Source organism: Balaenoptera musculus, chromosome 3, assembly GCF_009873245.2.
Source record: "Balaenoptera musculus isolate JJ_BM4_2016_0621 chromosome 3, mBalMus1.pri.v3, whole genome shotgun sequence".
NCBI lineage: Eukaryota > Metazoa > Chordata > Mammalia > Artiodactyla > Balaenopteridae > Balaenoptera > Balaenoptera musculus.
In genome coordinates this window covers 147,482,022-147,500,118 of record NC_045787.1, presented here as the reverse complement: position 1 = coordinate 147,500,118, position 18,097 = coordinate 147,482,022, and the positions used below count along the sequence as shown (strand labels likewise).

At 43.6% G+C, this 18,097-nt stretch overlaps 1 protein-coding gene and 1 pseudogene across 1 annotated transcript in view; one reads left to right on the top strand and one right to left on the bottom strand.

The window, feature by feature from the left end:
* Positions 1-14,949, bottom strand: part of NSG2 (neuronal vesicle trafficking associated 2) — a 54,251-nt gene extending 39,302 nt beyond the window's left edge. Inside the window, exons 1-2 of the mRNA XM_036848214.1 lie at positions 14,787-14,949; positions 13,743-13,893 (exon numbers count right to left, since the gene is read on the bottom strand). Coding sequence (XP_036704109.1) covers positions 13,743-13,871 — 129 coding nt within the window. The 5' untranslated portion in view covers positions 13,872-13,893; positions 14,787-14,949. The remainder of the gene's footprint in view (positions 1-13,742; positions 13,894-14,786) is intronic.
* Positions 14,950-17,251: 2,302 nt separating this feature from the next.
* LOC118893316 lies at positions 17,252-17,831 on the top strand (annotated as a pseudogene).
* The last annotated feature ends 266 nt before the right edge of the window (positions 17,832-18,097 follow it).

The window sequence follows — 18,097 nt, the reverse complement described above, 5'->3', positions numbered from 1 at the left end:
TCAGCCTGCAGGTCCTCCCTATCCAGTCCTTCGAGAGCAAGGCAAGGATTTCTCAAGAACAATACTGTCCAAGCATGGTCTGAAAAAAAAGGAGGTTTCAAGGGTGAATAGAAGTTTCTTGGGTGAACAAGACAAGATATTTTATGCAAAGTGAACCACATGGTCAAATAAACAAAAGTGTAAAATAGCATGTAATCAACACATTTGACTGTTTTGGTGTCATGTGAACTTCAGTGTGTTAGTGAGAGTTAAGAGCTAATATAAATGTAAGAGTAAATGCCAAGGCACGGTTCACAGGCTAAGTGTTTCTATTAGAAACTCACAGCGTTCTGGGAAGGGCCAAATGAAATAATGTATGTGCAGGTGCTTTGTGAACTTAAAAGATATTCTACAAATTGTAATGATTAAAAATATTTGGAATATCACTAGATCAAAAAATGAACTCAAAAGCTATTCGAATTTAGTAAGATGGTCAAGTACTAAATATGTATAACAAAACCAATAAATTTTCTTGGCACCAGCAAAAAATCACCTGACAGGCTATGAAGTATATTGAAAATTTAGATGTCTGATCATTTCTCTGAATCCACATTTTTAGAAATATTCACAAACTGGGAATTATAGTTTCTTCTCCCAATTCCCCATGTTGTGTGTGTGTATATATCTAATGTCTGTATGTATATATATAAATATATTATAATACATCTCAATGTTTATTTCTAAGATAGTGAATTTCCTGGTCAGTATGCCATGTGACCTATAAGCCTTAGGGCAATAACTGCCTTTGTCTTTTATGATAGACAGCATTCTAAGATGGTCCCCAAGCTTCCCACCCCCGTGTACATGCACTGTATAATCTCCTCCCTCAAGAGTGAGGACAGGACCTGTGAATATGATGGCATAGTCACTCCCATGAGTATGCTATGCAAACTCGGTCACAGCAGACTGGAGAGAGATTCTCCTGCTGGCCTTGAAAAAGTAAGTCAACATGTTGTGAGAGGGCCATGCAGCTAGTACCTGAGGGTGGACTCTAGGAATTGAAAATGACCCCGATCAACAGCCAGGTCACTCAAGAAAATGGGGACTTCAGTCCTACAACCACAAGTAACTGAATTCTGCCAACAACCTGAATGAGCTTGGAAAAGGACCTCAAGAACCAGATGAGAATGCAGCCTAGCTAACAGCTTGATTTCAGACCCATGAGACCCCCGAGCACAGAACCCCTCTAAACTGTGCCTGAACTTCTGACCTATATAAACTGTGAGATAATAAACTTGTGTTGTTTTGAGCCACTAAAGCTTTGATAATTTGTTACATAGCAACAGAAAACTAATATGTCTTCCCACATTGCCAGGTCCATCTCAACCATCTCTTAGCTTGAGTCCTTCATTTCTAGATCCTTAGCCATCAGACTGGTCTCAAGCATAACACATCAAGTGTTAAGAAGCATTTGTTTCTTAGTCTTTCCCTCTGCCCCTTTATTTTTATAAACACCTTTCCCAAAACTTCTCAAAAAGCCCTAAACCATTTATATCATTCCATGTAAATTTTAAAGACCTCATGCAGTGGCCAACATGTTGAGATAGGAGACAAAACTAAACAAATATTACTGTTGGAATGAGACAATGAATAACCATTACAGCCAATATCATTCTAATTGTCATAATAAATATTTTGTGGTTGCTTCTCTAACATCCATTTCCTTCTTCAATCAAACCCCCCCCCCACTGCCCGATATTGCTTTCAAGAACTCACCCCTGTCCCATGTGGCAGCCATGTGGTTTGGTGGAATTGATGCCTTCCTTGATGGCAGGGATGGACTCTAATTAGGTTAAACCAATCAGAGCATATTATTCTACTGATCACAAAATTTGATTGGCTCAGAGATGGGCATGTTACCTAACTTGAATCAAAGAGATATGAGGCAATACTGACTGGGAACTTACGGGAAGACACCTCCTTGCTCTTCATGAGTGTTCCCTAAAGAACATGTTCTTCCTCTGGATGGTGTGATGAGGACTTAGTCCTGAAACTGCTGAAACAACTGTTGCTACTATGGGGAGGAGCCAGGATGAGGTCAAAGGCAGCATACAAAAGAGGGCAGAGCCAAGAGGAACCCGGAGAAGTGGAGATGAGCCCTGATGACACCCTGTCCTCTGGATCACACCTTGCCTGAAACCAGACCCATGCTGTACCCTGCAGTCATGGGGGTGGGGAGAGGGACAAATATATACTCTTTGAACCTTAATCCAATTTAGGTTGTGTTTTCTAGTACTTGAGGTGAAAAGCTTTCTATCTAATAGAAATGTGTTCCAAGAAAAAGTGAACTGAAAAGCTATTCGAATTTAGTAAGATGGTCAAGTACTAAATAAGTATAACAAAACCAATAGATTTTCTTGGCACCAGCAAAAAATCACCTCAAAATGTGATGAATCCACCAAAAGATACACACAAAAATGGTCATAGCCACTTTTTTCATAATAGCACGAAACTGAGAATAACCCAAATGTCTATTAACAGGAGAATGGATAAATTGTGGTTTATTCATAAGATGGAATGCTACACAGCAATGCTACATAGACATGGGTGACTCTCACAGACATTATATTGAACTAAAGGAATCTGATGCAAAAAAGTATTTTTTTATGTCCTGTGTGATTTCATTTATATCAAGTTCAATATATATAAAATAATTTATATATTACCTGAATAAATATATATATTCAACATGCCATTTACCATTTGCAGGAGTGATGCTGAGTTTAGGCAGAGTTGGGGTCATAGCCCTCCTTCAAATCCATATACTACTTTGCCCTGAACCCCTATGAGATGTTGCTTATGCCCTGAGTGAGTTTCTAATGAAAACACTTCTTTTGGCTTCAGAACACTTCTCAAACCACTGAGCTCAAACTAGGCTAACAGACAGGTTGACTGACCCTGTGTCAGTCCTCAGTCATCTTCTCCTCTCTTCAGCTATACCATATTTTCTCCAAAAGCAACCCAGGTAATATTTTACCTTTGCCCCTAAGGAAGTGTTAGCTCATTAGAACCCCTTCTCCATGTCAAAAGCAGGTCTTTGCCCATTTGCCTGGAACAAATGGGCAGTCCTCTGGCCTCATCTTCTTTGACCTCTCAGTAATATTCTTTGACCACTCACTCCTCCTTAAAAGTCCTCCTCCCGGGTCCACAGTCTTCTCCCTCCTCACTGACCAGCCCTCCACAGTCTCCTCCCGCTCTGCTTGACTTCTCAATGTTAGAATCTCTCAGGGCTAGGTCATGGGCATGCTTCCTTCCTACAAGTCCCTTCTGAGTGTTCTTACTCCCATCATTTCCAAGTCCATCTTTATTCTCATAACTCTCAAATTTACATCTCCAATTCGGACCCCACCCAGCACTCAGATTACCCTACTGGACATTTGCCCTTGGATAGACACACATAAATTTACCATGTCCACAGCAAAGCACTTGGGTTCCCTGACCCACCTTCCCCAACCATCTTGCCCTCAACATTCTCTTCCCCGTGTAATCGCCAGCTAAGAAAATAGCAGCATGATATGCCATTGTTCATGTCGAGTCATATACAGGAATCTCTCATGATCCCTCCCTTCCCTTCAGTCTCCAAATCCATTGCAATCACCAGCTCCTGCTTCCTCGAAAATTTCCCTCAAATAAACCCATTCGTCCAGTTACACTGCCAACACCCTAATCCAGAGCATCATTCTCTCTCCGCGAACTTTTGCTCTGACAGCTTCCTTGTTTCCATCCTTGCCTCCCCAAACCCAAACAAAAAGAGATTTCTAGAACAAGAGAGCATCATAAACCAGCAAACATTCAGAAGACATCCAGGAGGCTGGACCTGGGAAAACCACAAAGAGGTAGTTTTGAGTGGCCAGGGAACAGAGCAGGTGAAGTGAGCGGTAAACAGAGGCTCTGAATGCCATGCCTAGCATCTTGAAGATGAACTTGAGAACAGTGAGGAACTGAGGAAGGATTATAAACCAGAGAATGGCTTTCCAGGTGTGCATTACAGGGAGAGGAGAAGCCTCTGGCACAGTGAAGATACACTGGAGAGATGTAGAGAGCAGGAAAAACCAGCCCTACAGTTACGGGAATCAACCAGCTATTGGGCATGTCATGAAGCGTGGTGTGCTGTTCCCATTGACTGGAGCCAGAAACAATTCCCTTCTATAAAAGGAGATATAGTACCAGTCAATTTTTTTAGTACTATGAAGGGGAAAGCATAAGAAATGTTAGCCAATCGTTATTAATTGTACCTTGGAGGAATCAGCTTGCATGTGCAAAGAAAGAGAGAGAAGAGAAAATAAATTTGCAAAGAAAGGCTCTATTTTCTGCAGTTGAAAAAAAAAAATGGAGGAAAACAGAGCCCTGAGCTCCTTGATTAATAACAGAAATGGGAGGAAAAAGTGGAGAGAGGGGAGGAAAAAATTCTTTCTACTCTTGTTATTATTAAAAGTGGGGTTTCATAGATACTTGGGAGAATGAAACTCCAGGTTTTCAAATATCATTGTGGATATGGGCAAAGAAATAAATTTGTTTTCTTTTCATATCAATACATCAGTCCCCATTGTTCGGTCAGCAGCTGATATGAAGAACATAATTTAACATAATTGGCATTGTGAAAATGGGATAAATTATTCATCCCGAAAGCACCCCTCATCTGGATATATTCCCCCTTTGCTGGCAAGGCCAGATAATACGTGGTGGTTCAGATGGTGCAAAGTACAGATCATAAAAATTTAAATTACTACTTCCCAGGATTATCAATAATGAAGAGGTTCCCACATGGAGAGGCCCCAGGATTGGCAGGAACAATAAATAAAAGTGCAGAAGTGCTGACAAGGAGCATGATTGTATTTTTATGAGCTGGGCTGGCACAGGCCAAAAATAGACCTAAGCTGTATCCTTCAGCTCATTCCTGCAGCAAAGAGAGAAGTTCGGAGCAGGACAATGAAAGGCTAGCCCCTGAGCACCTCCTGTGTGCCAGACACTGAGCTACAGGCCCTACTGATGTGTCCTCAGTTAGTTCATACAACCCCCCTCTCCGATCTTCACATCTCTCCTTTAAGATCATTATTATTACCATTTTTCAGATGAGGAAATTTAGCTTCAGAGACTTCAGTCACTTGCCTATGATCAAATGACTGGTAAGTGGTTGAGCTGGTATCCAAACTCAAGAACATGTTGCTTTTTTCTATCATTTTTTTAAGGTACCCACTATGTGCCTGGCACTGTACCAAAAGCTTTACATCCTATATCTCAGTAAATCCTCTCAATCGCTCTGAGGTAGGACTGATTATCCCCATTTTATAGGAACCTGAGTCTCAGGGAGCAGAAATGACTTCACAACCTCACGCAACCACTAAGAGGCAGAGTCAAGGCTTGAACCTGAGCTTCTGGCTCAGATCAAGTGCCACTAGGAAGGTCATCATTCAAATCTCGTAACAAACTCTGATCCTATGGCACCTGATGCTCCGTAAGTGCTATTAACTGAACGAACAAATGAATGAATCTTTATCTAAATAGACAAGGTGAAGTCACCCCAGTGGGGCCTGAGTACATAGTTGGGGACCTTCTCCCATTTACTGCCTCACTCCTCAACCCACACTCCATCTCTTTGGGTTCAAGTCTTTCCCTGGACCCTTGAGGTTTGGTAGTGGGCCCAGAACACAAGGTAAAATGTCAGTGCTCAGAGTACATTAGTGGCAGTGTTGTCCAATCCCACCCATTCACCGATGGGGACATGGAAGCCCAGAAAGGGGGACGGATTTGCTGCAGGTCACACAACAAGGCAGTGTCAGAAGTAGGACCCTAGTATGGACCTGCTGACTCCCAGTTCAGGGCTATTTCTGTGGAACTGAGTCTCTTTTACTTGCTGGGCCTTTGATTTCTCAGGGCAGAATGGAAGGTTGGCCAGTATGGCCTCAAATGGATGGGCTAGCCCAATAAGTCTATGACTCTCCAACTCTCAGGCAAGGCATAGAATTGGGCAAGGTGAGCGACTCTTCCTTGGGTCCTACAGGGACGGCCAGCTCCTGCTCTGAGCAGAGGCTAGCTGCCTGGGCCGGAGTCACTACAGCAAGGCCGGCCCACAGCTCTGCCACCCAGGCCTGTCCCCTATAGGGCAAGGCCCAGCCCACCTCTCTGCTCAAGCCTTCTTACAGCCTGGGGCCAGCCCCGTGCACTTCAGGAGAAACAATCCTGATTCTGAGACTGAACTGATGATGATGATACAACAACCATTAAGCAGTTACTCTCTGCCGGCCACTGTGATAAACATTCGGCATGCATTTCCTCATTTTACCCTTTAAACAGTTCTTAGAGGAAGATATTCCTGTCCTCATTTTAACAACGAGAAAACAGAGAGACAGAGTGGTTAGTAAACTGGCCCAGGGTCACACAGCGAGTAGGTGGTGGAATTAGGATTCAAATTCAAATTGCATTGCTATAATGCATGTGCATCTATACAGGCCTCCCTCTGCATGCAGGGGCACTAGCTCGTTCCACAGTGGTCTCTCTGTGTGTGAACGTGAGCAAGGAAGTAAGTCACTTCAGCTCTCTGAGACTGTTTCACCATCTGTGAGATGGAGGTGATTTTTTAAAAATAGAAAATTTGATATATGCTCATGGTAAAAAAAAAGTATGAAAATTGTAGAATAAAAGTTTTCAAATGGACCCCAACCAATCCATCCATACTCTAACCATCCAATGGTTTCTTGTGTGTCTTTTCAAGACTATTTTATGAATTAGAAGAATGAAACATACACACGTGTTTCCACAAATGGGATCACTCTATACCACACTCTTTAAAGTTGTTTTAACGGAGCAATGTGTCTGTTGCTTTCTCCACATTAGCGCAAACACAAGCAAATCTGTCTCATCCTCATAACAATTGCTTACTATTCCACATCCATGCACCAGGGTTTATCCAACCACTCCAATCTCATGGAATATTCCAATTGTTATATATATATGCCTTTGCATACTTGAAAAATATACCCATAGAATAAATTCCTGCCAGTAGCAAGCATACCAATTAAATAGGATATACAGTTTAAATTTATAAACAATATCCAAATACCCTCTAAAAACCATTGCATCACGTTATATAACCAACCGGAGTACAATGAGAAGATCTGCTTTCCCCCAGTGTTAGCAACACTAGGCACTATTACATTTTTTTTGCCAATCAGATAGGTAAAAAGTATGTTTCATTAAAATTATGTTTTCAAGTTATAAAGAATTTTTAATCTGCTTATGGGTCATTTTTTTGTCTATTTGCTGGAATCATCTAGTCAGAGCCTTTGCCCAATTTAGGGTGATTTATAATCTTGTGAGTCTCTGAAGAGTAGAACAAGGGGGCTCAATGAGCCTGGAATCGGCAGAGATGTGCACTCCCTGCTCCCCGGGGAAAGGCTGACAGTTCTCTGATCCTGTGTATCAGAGAGAAAAAGAAACCCTCTAGTGAAGTCATGAGAATGATGACCAAGAAGGCGTGGAGGACTCAGTGACAGGAGCAGTATCTCCATTGCCCAACATCTTTCCAGATCCGCCCCGTCGGACCCCTGCACCCCCGCTGTTGAAACCCCATCCTTCTCAGCATGTCTCACGTTTACAGTCATCCTCCAAAAATATCACCTTCGGGAGACATATTCTGAATATCCAGTGAAAGAAAGGAAACTATCAATGAGCACCATCTTTGTGCCATTAGACAATTTTCACTTTTTTTTCCCTCACAGTAACCCGGTTAGGTAGCTATTATGTTCATTTTACAGGCAAAAAAAAAAGAAGCCCAGAGATGCCAAGCAACTTGCCTAAAGCCACACAGTACATAATTAGTTTAGCTGAGAGTTGAATCCAAGCCTGTAAGACAACCAAGCGCATGCGGTCTACCACACAAAGTGAAGGGTGCTAAACATCAATAATTGACCTTTTAATGTCTGCATTCCTTTCCTCCCACAAGCAGGTGAGCCAACCTCCTCTAGGATGTGTAAAGACTTAGTAACCAGTAGAAAGGAAAGGTACATTTGCCTAGAGCCTGGCAGCTGGCTTGGTGAATACACAGTTCATCTGGGGCTTTGCCAAGGTGGAGTTGTGCCTGTCTGTGGCTTGCTTTCTGCAGACCAGCCACCCCTTAGCTGGCATTTCCCAGCACTCTTGGGTGCAGATCTTGGCTGCACTGTTTTCTTTTGGTGTGTCCTAGGACAGCATTCCCCTTCTCTGAGCCTGTTTTGCATGGTTACAACCTCACAGAGGAGTTGTGGGGACATCTGGGTTATTGTGGTCACTTAGATAAACCAAAGGCACGTCCTGGAATTTGGTGTCTACAGACTGGTGTTCCAGCTTCTCAAGAGCTTGCTCCCATGGCCTAGAGAGAGCCACCAGACTGCTTGGATTCAAGTGGAAAAATTAAGCCCAGCCTTACCCTAGGCAAGGGGCAGGGGGCCTCGTTCAGCCAGCATTTCCTGCTGCCCGCCATATGCCAGGACTAAGGCTACAAAGATGAGACAGAGCCAGGACCCTCAGGCCTAGTAGGAAAAGCTCCTCAGTGCTGACCCAGCACTAAGTCTCCATCAATCCATCCACCTCCCCATTTCTGCTGCCACTGTCCTAATACACACCACCACCATCCCCTTCCTGAGTACAGCAGTAACCTTCTAGCTGATCTCCTGCCCCTCCACTCTTTTCTTCCACCATACATGGCCAGGGCTGGGGGGTTGGTGGTACTGCAGGAAACCCAGTAGCCTCTGTTTTGGGGACATTTCTCTGGTGCTGCCTCATTTGGAAGATGGATTGGAGAAAAGAGGAAGAAGAGACCAGGAGACCAAGCATGAGTCACTTGGCCCTAGGGTGGCCCACTGCAGCCAGAGGAATCTTCCTAAAATAGAAATCTGATCCTGTTACTCTCCTCTTTAAACCTCTTCAGAAAAATGCACGGGGCCCCTCATGAACTGGTGCCCACCCCACGTCATCTCCCAAGTCTCTCCCCCTCCCTCAGCTGACCCAGCCAACCCGACCTCCTGACTTTTCCTCCCATTCCCTCAATGTCTGTCCACATGCTGGTCCCTCTGCCCCCTACTCCCCTTACCAACCCATCCTCCATCTCTCAGCCCTGGCTCCTTCCTCAGAAGGACCTCCCCTGACCATCCTGCCATCATAATTTAATCCCCTTAAGTCTTATCGTCTCTTAACAATACAGCACCTTATTCTTTCCTTAATAGCCCTTCTTGCAGTTTGCATCTCTGTATTTCTATTTGTGTGCTGGCTCGTTTGAAGTCCCTCTGCCCCACTGAACAGGAAGCTCCATGAAAGCAACGGCCATGCCTGACTTTTCATGGCTGTATATGTATAGCCTAGCATAGGGCCTGGCACATAGAAGGTGCCCAGTAGACATGCTGGATGAGAGAGTGAGTACCTTCCGGTGTAATAAGTATAACCTTAACCTTAGCTATAATTATGGGTGGTCAGGGAAGGTATCCAGGAGAGCTGCCATCTGAACTGGGCTTAGGAAGATGAGCCCTGGCTTATCAGACAAGCAAAGGGGCAAGAAGAGCATTCTGGGCAGAAAGAATGGCATGGGCAAAGAGAAGGGAGCAAGAAATACCCTGGAGAGTATAGAAAATTCCAGGGCGGGGTTTCTCAACCTCAGCACTGTTGACATTTTGAGCAGGGCAATTCTTTTTTTTTGGGGGGGGGGTGAAATTTTGTGCATTGTAGGATATTTAGCAGTATTCTTGGCCCAAAACATCCCTCCTCCTATTGTCACAACCAAAAATGTCTCCAGACATTGCCAAATGTCTCTCTGGGTGGAAAAGTCACCCCTGATAGAAAACCACGGCTCTAGGTAGTTCTGACATGCTGGTGTTCAAGGTACAAAGTGAGGAGTGATAGGAATGGAAGCCAGTGGGGCAGATAATGGAGGACCTGGAGTGCCAAGGTCAGGATTTGAGGACTGTACCCTGTGCGGGTGACTGGAAAGGCTTTCCATGGGAGAAGGACTGGTCACAACTCCAGAGGCACTACTGCAGGTGCGCTGTGGAGGATTGATTAGCACGATAGAAGAGGTGGGGAAACAACCACGAGGCCAGTCAATCTCATCTCCTAAGGCATGCACAGTCCCTCTAGCACTGGGTAAGGAAGGAGCCCTGGAGGCCGTGACATTCTCTCTGCAGGATCGCCCCAGGCCCCACCTGCATGTCCAGGAGAGCTCAAGAAGAAGCCATGGCCGTAGATGAGGGAATGCAGAGTTTGAGGAAGCACTGCCTGGGGATGGGAGGCTTCTCATTATCGAAGGTAGCACGGTGCAGAGGGGAAAGCTGTGGTGTCAGGTGCACCGGGGTTCCAACCCCAGCTCTTCCACTCTCTCTGTGAAGCTTGGACAAGTCACTCCATTGATCTGAGCCTCAGTTTCCCCACCAGTGAAATGGGTGCACTAACACCCACCTCACAGGGCTGTTGGGAAGATTAACTGAAATGACAGCCATGAATGCCCTGCATGGCCCATTCCTAGCCCAGAGCAAGGGCTTCAGACATGCTCGTCCTCACCACTTAGCCTCCAAAAGCTTTTCCCCAGAAACTCGCATTCCATACTAAAGAGTATTTAGTGAACAAGATAACTGTCAGTATTACACACCAAGCACACTCTGTATTTTACATTTTCAAGAGGAAAACCCATGATGTAACATTGGGGTTAAATATACTTCTTTCCGATAACCTTTTTAGCTTCAAACCCTCACCATCTGGCTGGACCTAATGAGAGAGCTGACAACTATGTCAGAACTCACCTTGCCTTCTCTACAGCCCGGTGAGGTTGAGTCCCCCCTCTACCCACGAGGAGGCTGAGGCCGAGGTAGTTAGAGAAACTCACTCAAGCCCTCAGCCACAGTAGGCTCGTAAAAGGTAGAGCAGTGAACCCCCCAAGAGAGGGGCTTCCGAGTCTGTGCTGGTAAACACAACACTGCTCTCAGCATTTGGCTTCTTGAGCGGAATTTACTGTTAACACATCTGTTCTAATGTCAGGGAAAAAAACCTGGTTTACTCTTGCAAATATTATAAAATCTAAATCCTAGCACAGAAAACTGCTGATACAATTTCCCACTCAGAGAAGAGAAGACAGAGGTCTAAGGGAAGAGAGACAACTCACAGGAGTTGAGCTGAGGTTGGTGACGGAGCTCTTGCTCGAGTCCAAGTTTGGGGACTCCCAGACCAGCTGGCCCCCTATTCCTGCTGAGGTGGAAGTTTCTAGAACAGCGCTGCCTGGGCTCTGGGTTCTCCAGACTTTGCCAGGAGGCTTACCAACTCTGTGCTTTGGGAAGTGACTTTACCACTCCATGCCTGAGTTTTATCGTCTTTAAAAATTGGATCAAAGTAGCAACTTTCTTATTAGGTCCTATTAACTATTGAAAGGGTGAAAGAAAATTGTGTGTGTGTGTGTGTGTGTGTGTGTGTGTGTGTGTGTGTGTGTACTTGTGATTTACAAAAGCATCTAGCATTTAAGAAGCACATGAAAATGATAATTTTTATTCTCTTATGGTTAGTTTTGTGCCAGGCACTTTATTTATAAGGCCACCTCTAACTTTGCCCCAACCATTGTGAAGTAGGTGTGATCCTCCCCACTCCATAGAGGAGAACACTGGGGTCCACTTGGTACAAAGACTTTATCATGAACATCAGAGTGAGTCTGTAATGTGCCCCTGTGGAAATGTGTCCCTTTAGGGATTTGCATCTTACAGGATACTTTGGTTTCCTTTCCATGCATGCAAGTCCACAATGTATTTATCTTAGGGCTTTGGGACATCTGTACCAGAGGCTCAGTGGTTATCAGGTGTGTCTCCTCTCTCAAGGAAAGAAAGAAGCCCTTGGAGGTGGGAAATGGGGCGGGGAGTAAGGGGAGACAGAGGCCATGATATCTCTGGATGACCCGCAGATGTGTGTAGAGCTAAGAGGAGAAGTGACCTCACCACAATCCCTTTTCCTTGCATACCTGTCAGGGACATACAGATCTTCGAGACTGAAAAGGGTAAAGATTCTTCCTGAAACTTCACAAAACCTTGAGAGAATATTCCCTCTGCTTCTCCTCAATTTCCATTACATCTGGGATCAAATTCCAGCATTGCCACTTACTCCTTCTGTGAATTTGGATAACTAACCAAATTTCTCTGGTCCTTCACCTTTTGCCCACAAACGTGGATGTATAATCCCTGGGTAATGTGCATCTAACACAGTGGTTCTCAACTTTGGCTGCACACAGGAGTCACCTGGGAAGATCTAATTAATATTGACACCTGGGTCTCACCCCCAGAGATTCTGATACAATTGTTCTGATACAGATATCAGGATTTTCAAAAGCTCCCCGGGTGACTCTAATATGCAAGTCAAAAACTGAGAACCTCTGCTATACAGGTAGCCAATTCCCAATTAATACTGTTCCTTCACATTTCTTTAGTGCTAACTGCCTGTTCAAATTTTATTTTCAAAAGGTCTGACCAGTTTCTCAGAATGGCTCAAGGATTCTTTATTTCTGCCACCCCTATGCACATTTTCATACTGACAACCTCTGCACTTTCAAAACAGATGACTCAACCCTTAGCCAATCAGCCAGGACATTTATCTAGCTTTGGCTCCTCTTCTGTTCATTGGATAGAGCCAATTGGTTAAGACACACAATGCCCTCCTGGAGATGCCAATGAGAAAATCAAACAAATGGAATGATCCATTGTTCACTCTTCAGCAAGGGAACTTCATCATTTGCCTCCAAATCTATCTCTTATGGTATGTAAAAGCGCACATTATAAAACCTCAAGTTCTCTCAGATGGATCTTAAACAATATCGTTTCTCCCACCTATGTCCATGGGATAACTCCACCACTTTTGTATAATTGCTCACCTCCATTCTTCATGGACTGCTCCCACGTCAGGAGATGCGCCATCAGCCAGTCACTCATTTCCAGCCACGCCTCCGCCAAAGACACCCTACTTCAGTCATGCTATTTCCCGAAAGCTCTCCATCCTTTGCATAAGTGTGCCCTTTGCCTTAAATGCCTTTTCCTCCAATGGTCTACCCGGGAGGTTTTTACTCACCTTTGAAAGCCAAATTCAAATGTTCTCCTCTGCAGCTTACCTAATCTGTCCTCCAAGACCCCTCTCTGCCACAACAGAATTTAGTTTTTTCCACTCCTGTGCTCTCACAATCTTTGTAATGCTCAGGCACTGCATTTACCATGATGCTTTATATTAGTTTAAGTGTTATACTGAATAGGGATTTTGTAATGTGTCTTTTTATAACCAACTTGCAGCCTAGGAATGGGGCCTTAGGAGGTGCAAACTAAATGCCTGCTGGACTGCATCCAATTCTCTGTCCTCAAATCCGTAGCAGTCAATTTTTGAAACACCTTCCCAAAATAATCAAGACAATTTTCTCTTTCATCATCTAGAAGCTTATTAGTATTCATCTACTATGATGAAACTTTTAAAAGGAAAGATTAATTTTCTTGCCCATGTATGTATATGTGAACAAAAATAAATGAATAAACACTTACCATAAATCTGAAATAACATAAGAGATGTCATGTCTCTGGAAGGAATAACTACATTTTACAAGAAAGGGAACGTATTTGGCTGATGAGGGAATGAAAGGGTTTGGGGGAGGTGGAATTTTTTGCTGCTTTATTTCCTGGGAAGGGGGGAGCATGGGGGGCTGATGAGGAAAAGAGCACCTGCTTTACCTTTTCCGGAGCAGGTAGCTGTAAGTGATTAACCTCCAAGGGAGTGATGAGAGGGACGGTCTGGAAGCCATCCTCAACCGAAGGCGGCTTGGTTCCCTTCTCACTGGGGTGACTGTTCAGCTTCACCATCCTTACGCCTTTCTTCCCAGACCTAAGGCAAGCAGTGGGATTCTAGTTACAGTGGGAAGTAAGGCAGGAAAACAGAGGGCTGACGACAGAGAAAATAGCGCTGTCCTCAACAGTCCCACTCCAGCAGCTTCAGTGTACAGATCAGTCATTGATCTTCCGCTAGATTTCCTGACATGATTCCCATTATCCAGTAAAACTTCTTTAATCATCCAGATATGCCACCTACCCACGGCACTTAAGAGCTTTCAAATTTGAGAAACTCAAGGAAAATCCTAGGCTCACGCACAAAATATACAATCTTAAAAATATATCCAAGACACTAGAGCCAACATAATCATATAATCTCAGTGGAAAGCTTATTCTTAGTGCAAAAATAAATCCTATTATTCTGGGTCACCCTGCAGTATGATAAATTTCACCTTACCATCTTGGTTGCTATTTTATTATGTTGTTGTTTTTTTCCATTAATCTCCCTAAAATACAATAAATACATTCAATGTCCCTATGTGTAGTGTACCCTTTTACTCAATATGTAGGTTGCACAGGAGATACAATTTCCTAAAACAAAAAAGGTTTGGCTTGAACCTGATCCTGTTATTCAGCCATGGAATGCCTCCATTTCCTCAATAGCAAAGGGCCATTTTTTTTTTTTTTTTTTTGGTTCCATGGAAAGTTAGCAATCTCCGTATTGCAAGATTGCCAACTAAATAAACAAATCACATTTATTTCTTTCCAGCTCCCTTGGAAGTGAAACGGTGATCCCACCCCAGCCCCAGAAGCCCAGCACAACAGAATTTTTCTTGTCAATCCTGCTGATGGAACGTTATTAGACAAAATAGGGTTGTTGTGGGAGTGAAAGGGAAAGGGTTGGAGGACATTGGGGAGTGGTTATAGCAAAAACAAAAGCCTACTTACTGTGCTGCACTCTTGGGGGGTCAGAGCAGATTCAAGCCAATTTGAAGAGGAGGAGGACGGCCAGGAGTCCTCCCTCCTCAGCCGGAGCTGGTGGTGCTGAAAGGACAGCGCCTTGCGTGCGTCTGGAGTGGGAGCTTCTGAGAGCGAGGCGCAAGCGAGCGGGCTCCTGGCAGCTGTCTGCCTGCTTGCTCGCTCGCTCGCTCGCGCCCCCTCCCACCGGGAAACGGGTTCCCACACCATCTGTCATCTGGCACCACCTGCTGTTTCTCATGCATGGCCACAACCACAGGATGGGACAAAATGGTTTCCAAAAAGTGGGAGGGATTCTGGCCATAAAAAATAAAAAATTAATACGCACCATATTATAAGCAATCCTTGAGCCTTTAGAAAAACTGGAGAAGGAGGCACATTCATTAAGAGAACGGACCACTCCTAAGATCTTCCAGAACAATATTATGAAATAGAATTGTTCAGGACCTGCATCGTGCGCTAACCTGTGTAAGGAGAGAAGGAGAACTAATATTCATTATCTCCCACGCAGTGGGGACTTTTCCAGGCTCTTTCAGACTATTTCCCTCATTTGCAAATTGTGATTTCTAATAGTACCTACATGATGGGGTTAGTGTGAGGTGTGAATGTGATAACTTGGGGAAAGCACTTAGCTCAGAGCAGGGTACGTGGCAAGCAGTGCATAAACATAAGCTCCTATTCTCACAATGTTACTGTCATCATGCAGGTCAGCTAAGGTCACAGAGCTGGTATAGCACCAGGAACTGGGATTTGAGCCCTGATCCATTGCTGTCAAAGTCTGTATGCAGTCCACGACGTTACGGGGCTTCCAGGTTGGTATCTGGAATCAGAGAGAGCAAAGTCCTAGTGTCAGCTCTATGAAATTCTGGCTGTGGGGATCTTAGACATTTTGCATTCACTCTCCAAACCTCCATTTCTTTATCTCTGATAATAACACCTCCTTTGTAGACTGGTTGGGAATATGAGAAGAGATTGCACTCAAGGAAACCCCTTTTAGTTCGGGGACAGGGATCTGAATGGCTGAACTGTTTCATCCCTGGGGGTTGCTCTTACATGCCCTTCAAATCCTCCGAGGTCAAGGCTGTTTCCACTGGTTTCTCCCAGCTGTGTCCAAATCACATTTGGCCATTCATTCCCAGCTGCAGTGCTGTTTATGATGCACTTCATGAGGTCTTGGCATCAGTAATAGCATCCCCTTTCACTTTCAAAAGTATCCTGGCTTGCACGATAAATTATTTGGTCACCTTAGTTGGTGTTCACATACTGAGCATATAGTCTCCTAGCTAAAAGGCCAGGAGAAAACATATATATTACCTGTACTGTTTAGGAATGAGATGGGTGTGTGTGTGTGTGTAAAAAGAGAGAGATGTTTCTGAGACAATAGAGGCTGTACTACATCAGAGCTGTGTAGGGCACTTCTGTTAATAGAGGTATGCATATATATGAGAGGGAGGTATTCCAATAAATGTTAGTCCCCCACTCCCTGCTTTTCCAAAGACCTGGAGGATTTTCAGGTGTAGGCATTGACTAAGGACAACAAAATGTAGACAGCTACATGGAAACAATTGTGAACACTTGTATTTGATTCTATTATTGCTGCCTCCAAAGGAAAAGGGAAGTCCCTTCAACACCGCTTGTGATTGATTCACAAGCAGAAATTGTGCCTTTAATAACTCTAAGCCACAGGTCCTGAGAGTTTAGTAAGGTCCATGATAAGGGCCTGTCTCACGGAAATGGAAAATCCAGGCTTCCTTATATGTGAGGACAGGAGAGAGGGTGCAGAAAGAAACAGGGGGCCAGAGTGATGTGGAGAAGCCCCTTGTTGAAGAATTATATTGAGGGGTGCTAAATATAATAGACTATTATTCTCCTGTAGAGCTCTGGAAAACATGTTTGACAACTGAAAACAAAAATTATGATATTTTCTGATGAGGTTCTCCAAGTATGTAGACGTAGATGTAATATATTAGACAACTGCAACATAATAAGTGAAGGATAAAGGGACCAATCTGGTGGTAATATATATTCCACTTGAAGTGGTAAAGTACTGATTCCAACTAAACTGTGAAAACTTAATTATGCTATTGCAATCGCTAGTATAACCAAAAGTATACTGAGATAAAGTCCAAAATATGATATATAAATTTAAATGGAATACTAAAAAATGTTCAAATAGCCCAAAAGAAGGCAGAAAATGGAAAACAGAGAAACAACAACAACACAAAAGAGAGAACAAGCAGAAAACAAATAATGAAATAGTAGACTTAAATTCAAACATATCAAAAATTACATTAAGTGTAAGTGGTCTAAGCAAACCAAATAAAAAGAAGAGTTTGTCAAAATGAAGGAAAAGCATGAACCAAATATATGTTGTCAACAAGAAACTCACTTCAAATAAAATGATACAGGTAGGATAAAAGTACTGGCTCAGGCTTTCAGCTCAAAGGAAGACAAGGTGGAACTCTCTTCTGTCCTCCCACCTCTAGGTTCATCTGACACTACCTGCCTCTGTCATGCCACCCAAGTCTGACTCCAATGAGGTCAAAGTCATGAACCTCAGGTACACCTGTGAGGAAGTCAGTGCCACGTCTTCCCTGGCCCCCAAGATCATCCTGCTGGATCTGTCTCCAAAAAATGTTAGTGATGACATCACCAAGACAACTGGTTACTGGAAGGGTCTAACGATTATAGAGAAACCATTCAGAACAAACAGGCCCAGACTGAAGTAGTACATTCAGTAGTACATTCAGTACATTTGGTGGTGCTCTGACCACCAAAGTCCTCAAGGAACCACACAGAGACAGAAAGAAGCAGACAAACAGTAAGCACAGTGGAAATATCACTTTTGATGAGATTGTCAACATTGCTTGACAGATGCAGCACTGATCTTTAGCTAGAGAACTCTCTAGAAACATTAAAGAGGTGCTGGGGACTGACTAGTCAGTGAGCTGCGATTTGATGGCCTTCATCATAGATGACATCAACAATGGTACAGTAGAATGCCCAGTTAGTTAAAAACTACAAAGGAAAATATTTCACTAAAGGATTATTTGACAACAAAAAAAAAGGTAATGAGATGGAAGAAGATGCATCATGATAACGCTAAACAAAAGAAAGCTGGAGTAACTATATTATTATCAGACAAAGTAGACTTCAGAGCAAAGAAAATTACCAGAGATAAAGAGGGACATTACATGGGCTGAAAAGATCAATTGACTAAGAAGACATAACATTCCTAAATGTGTATGAACTTAATAGCAAAGCTTCAAAATACATGAAGC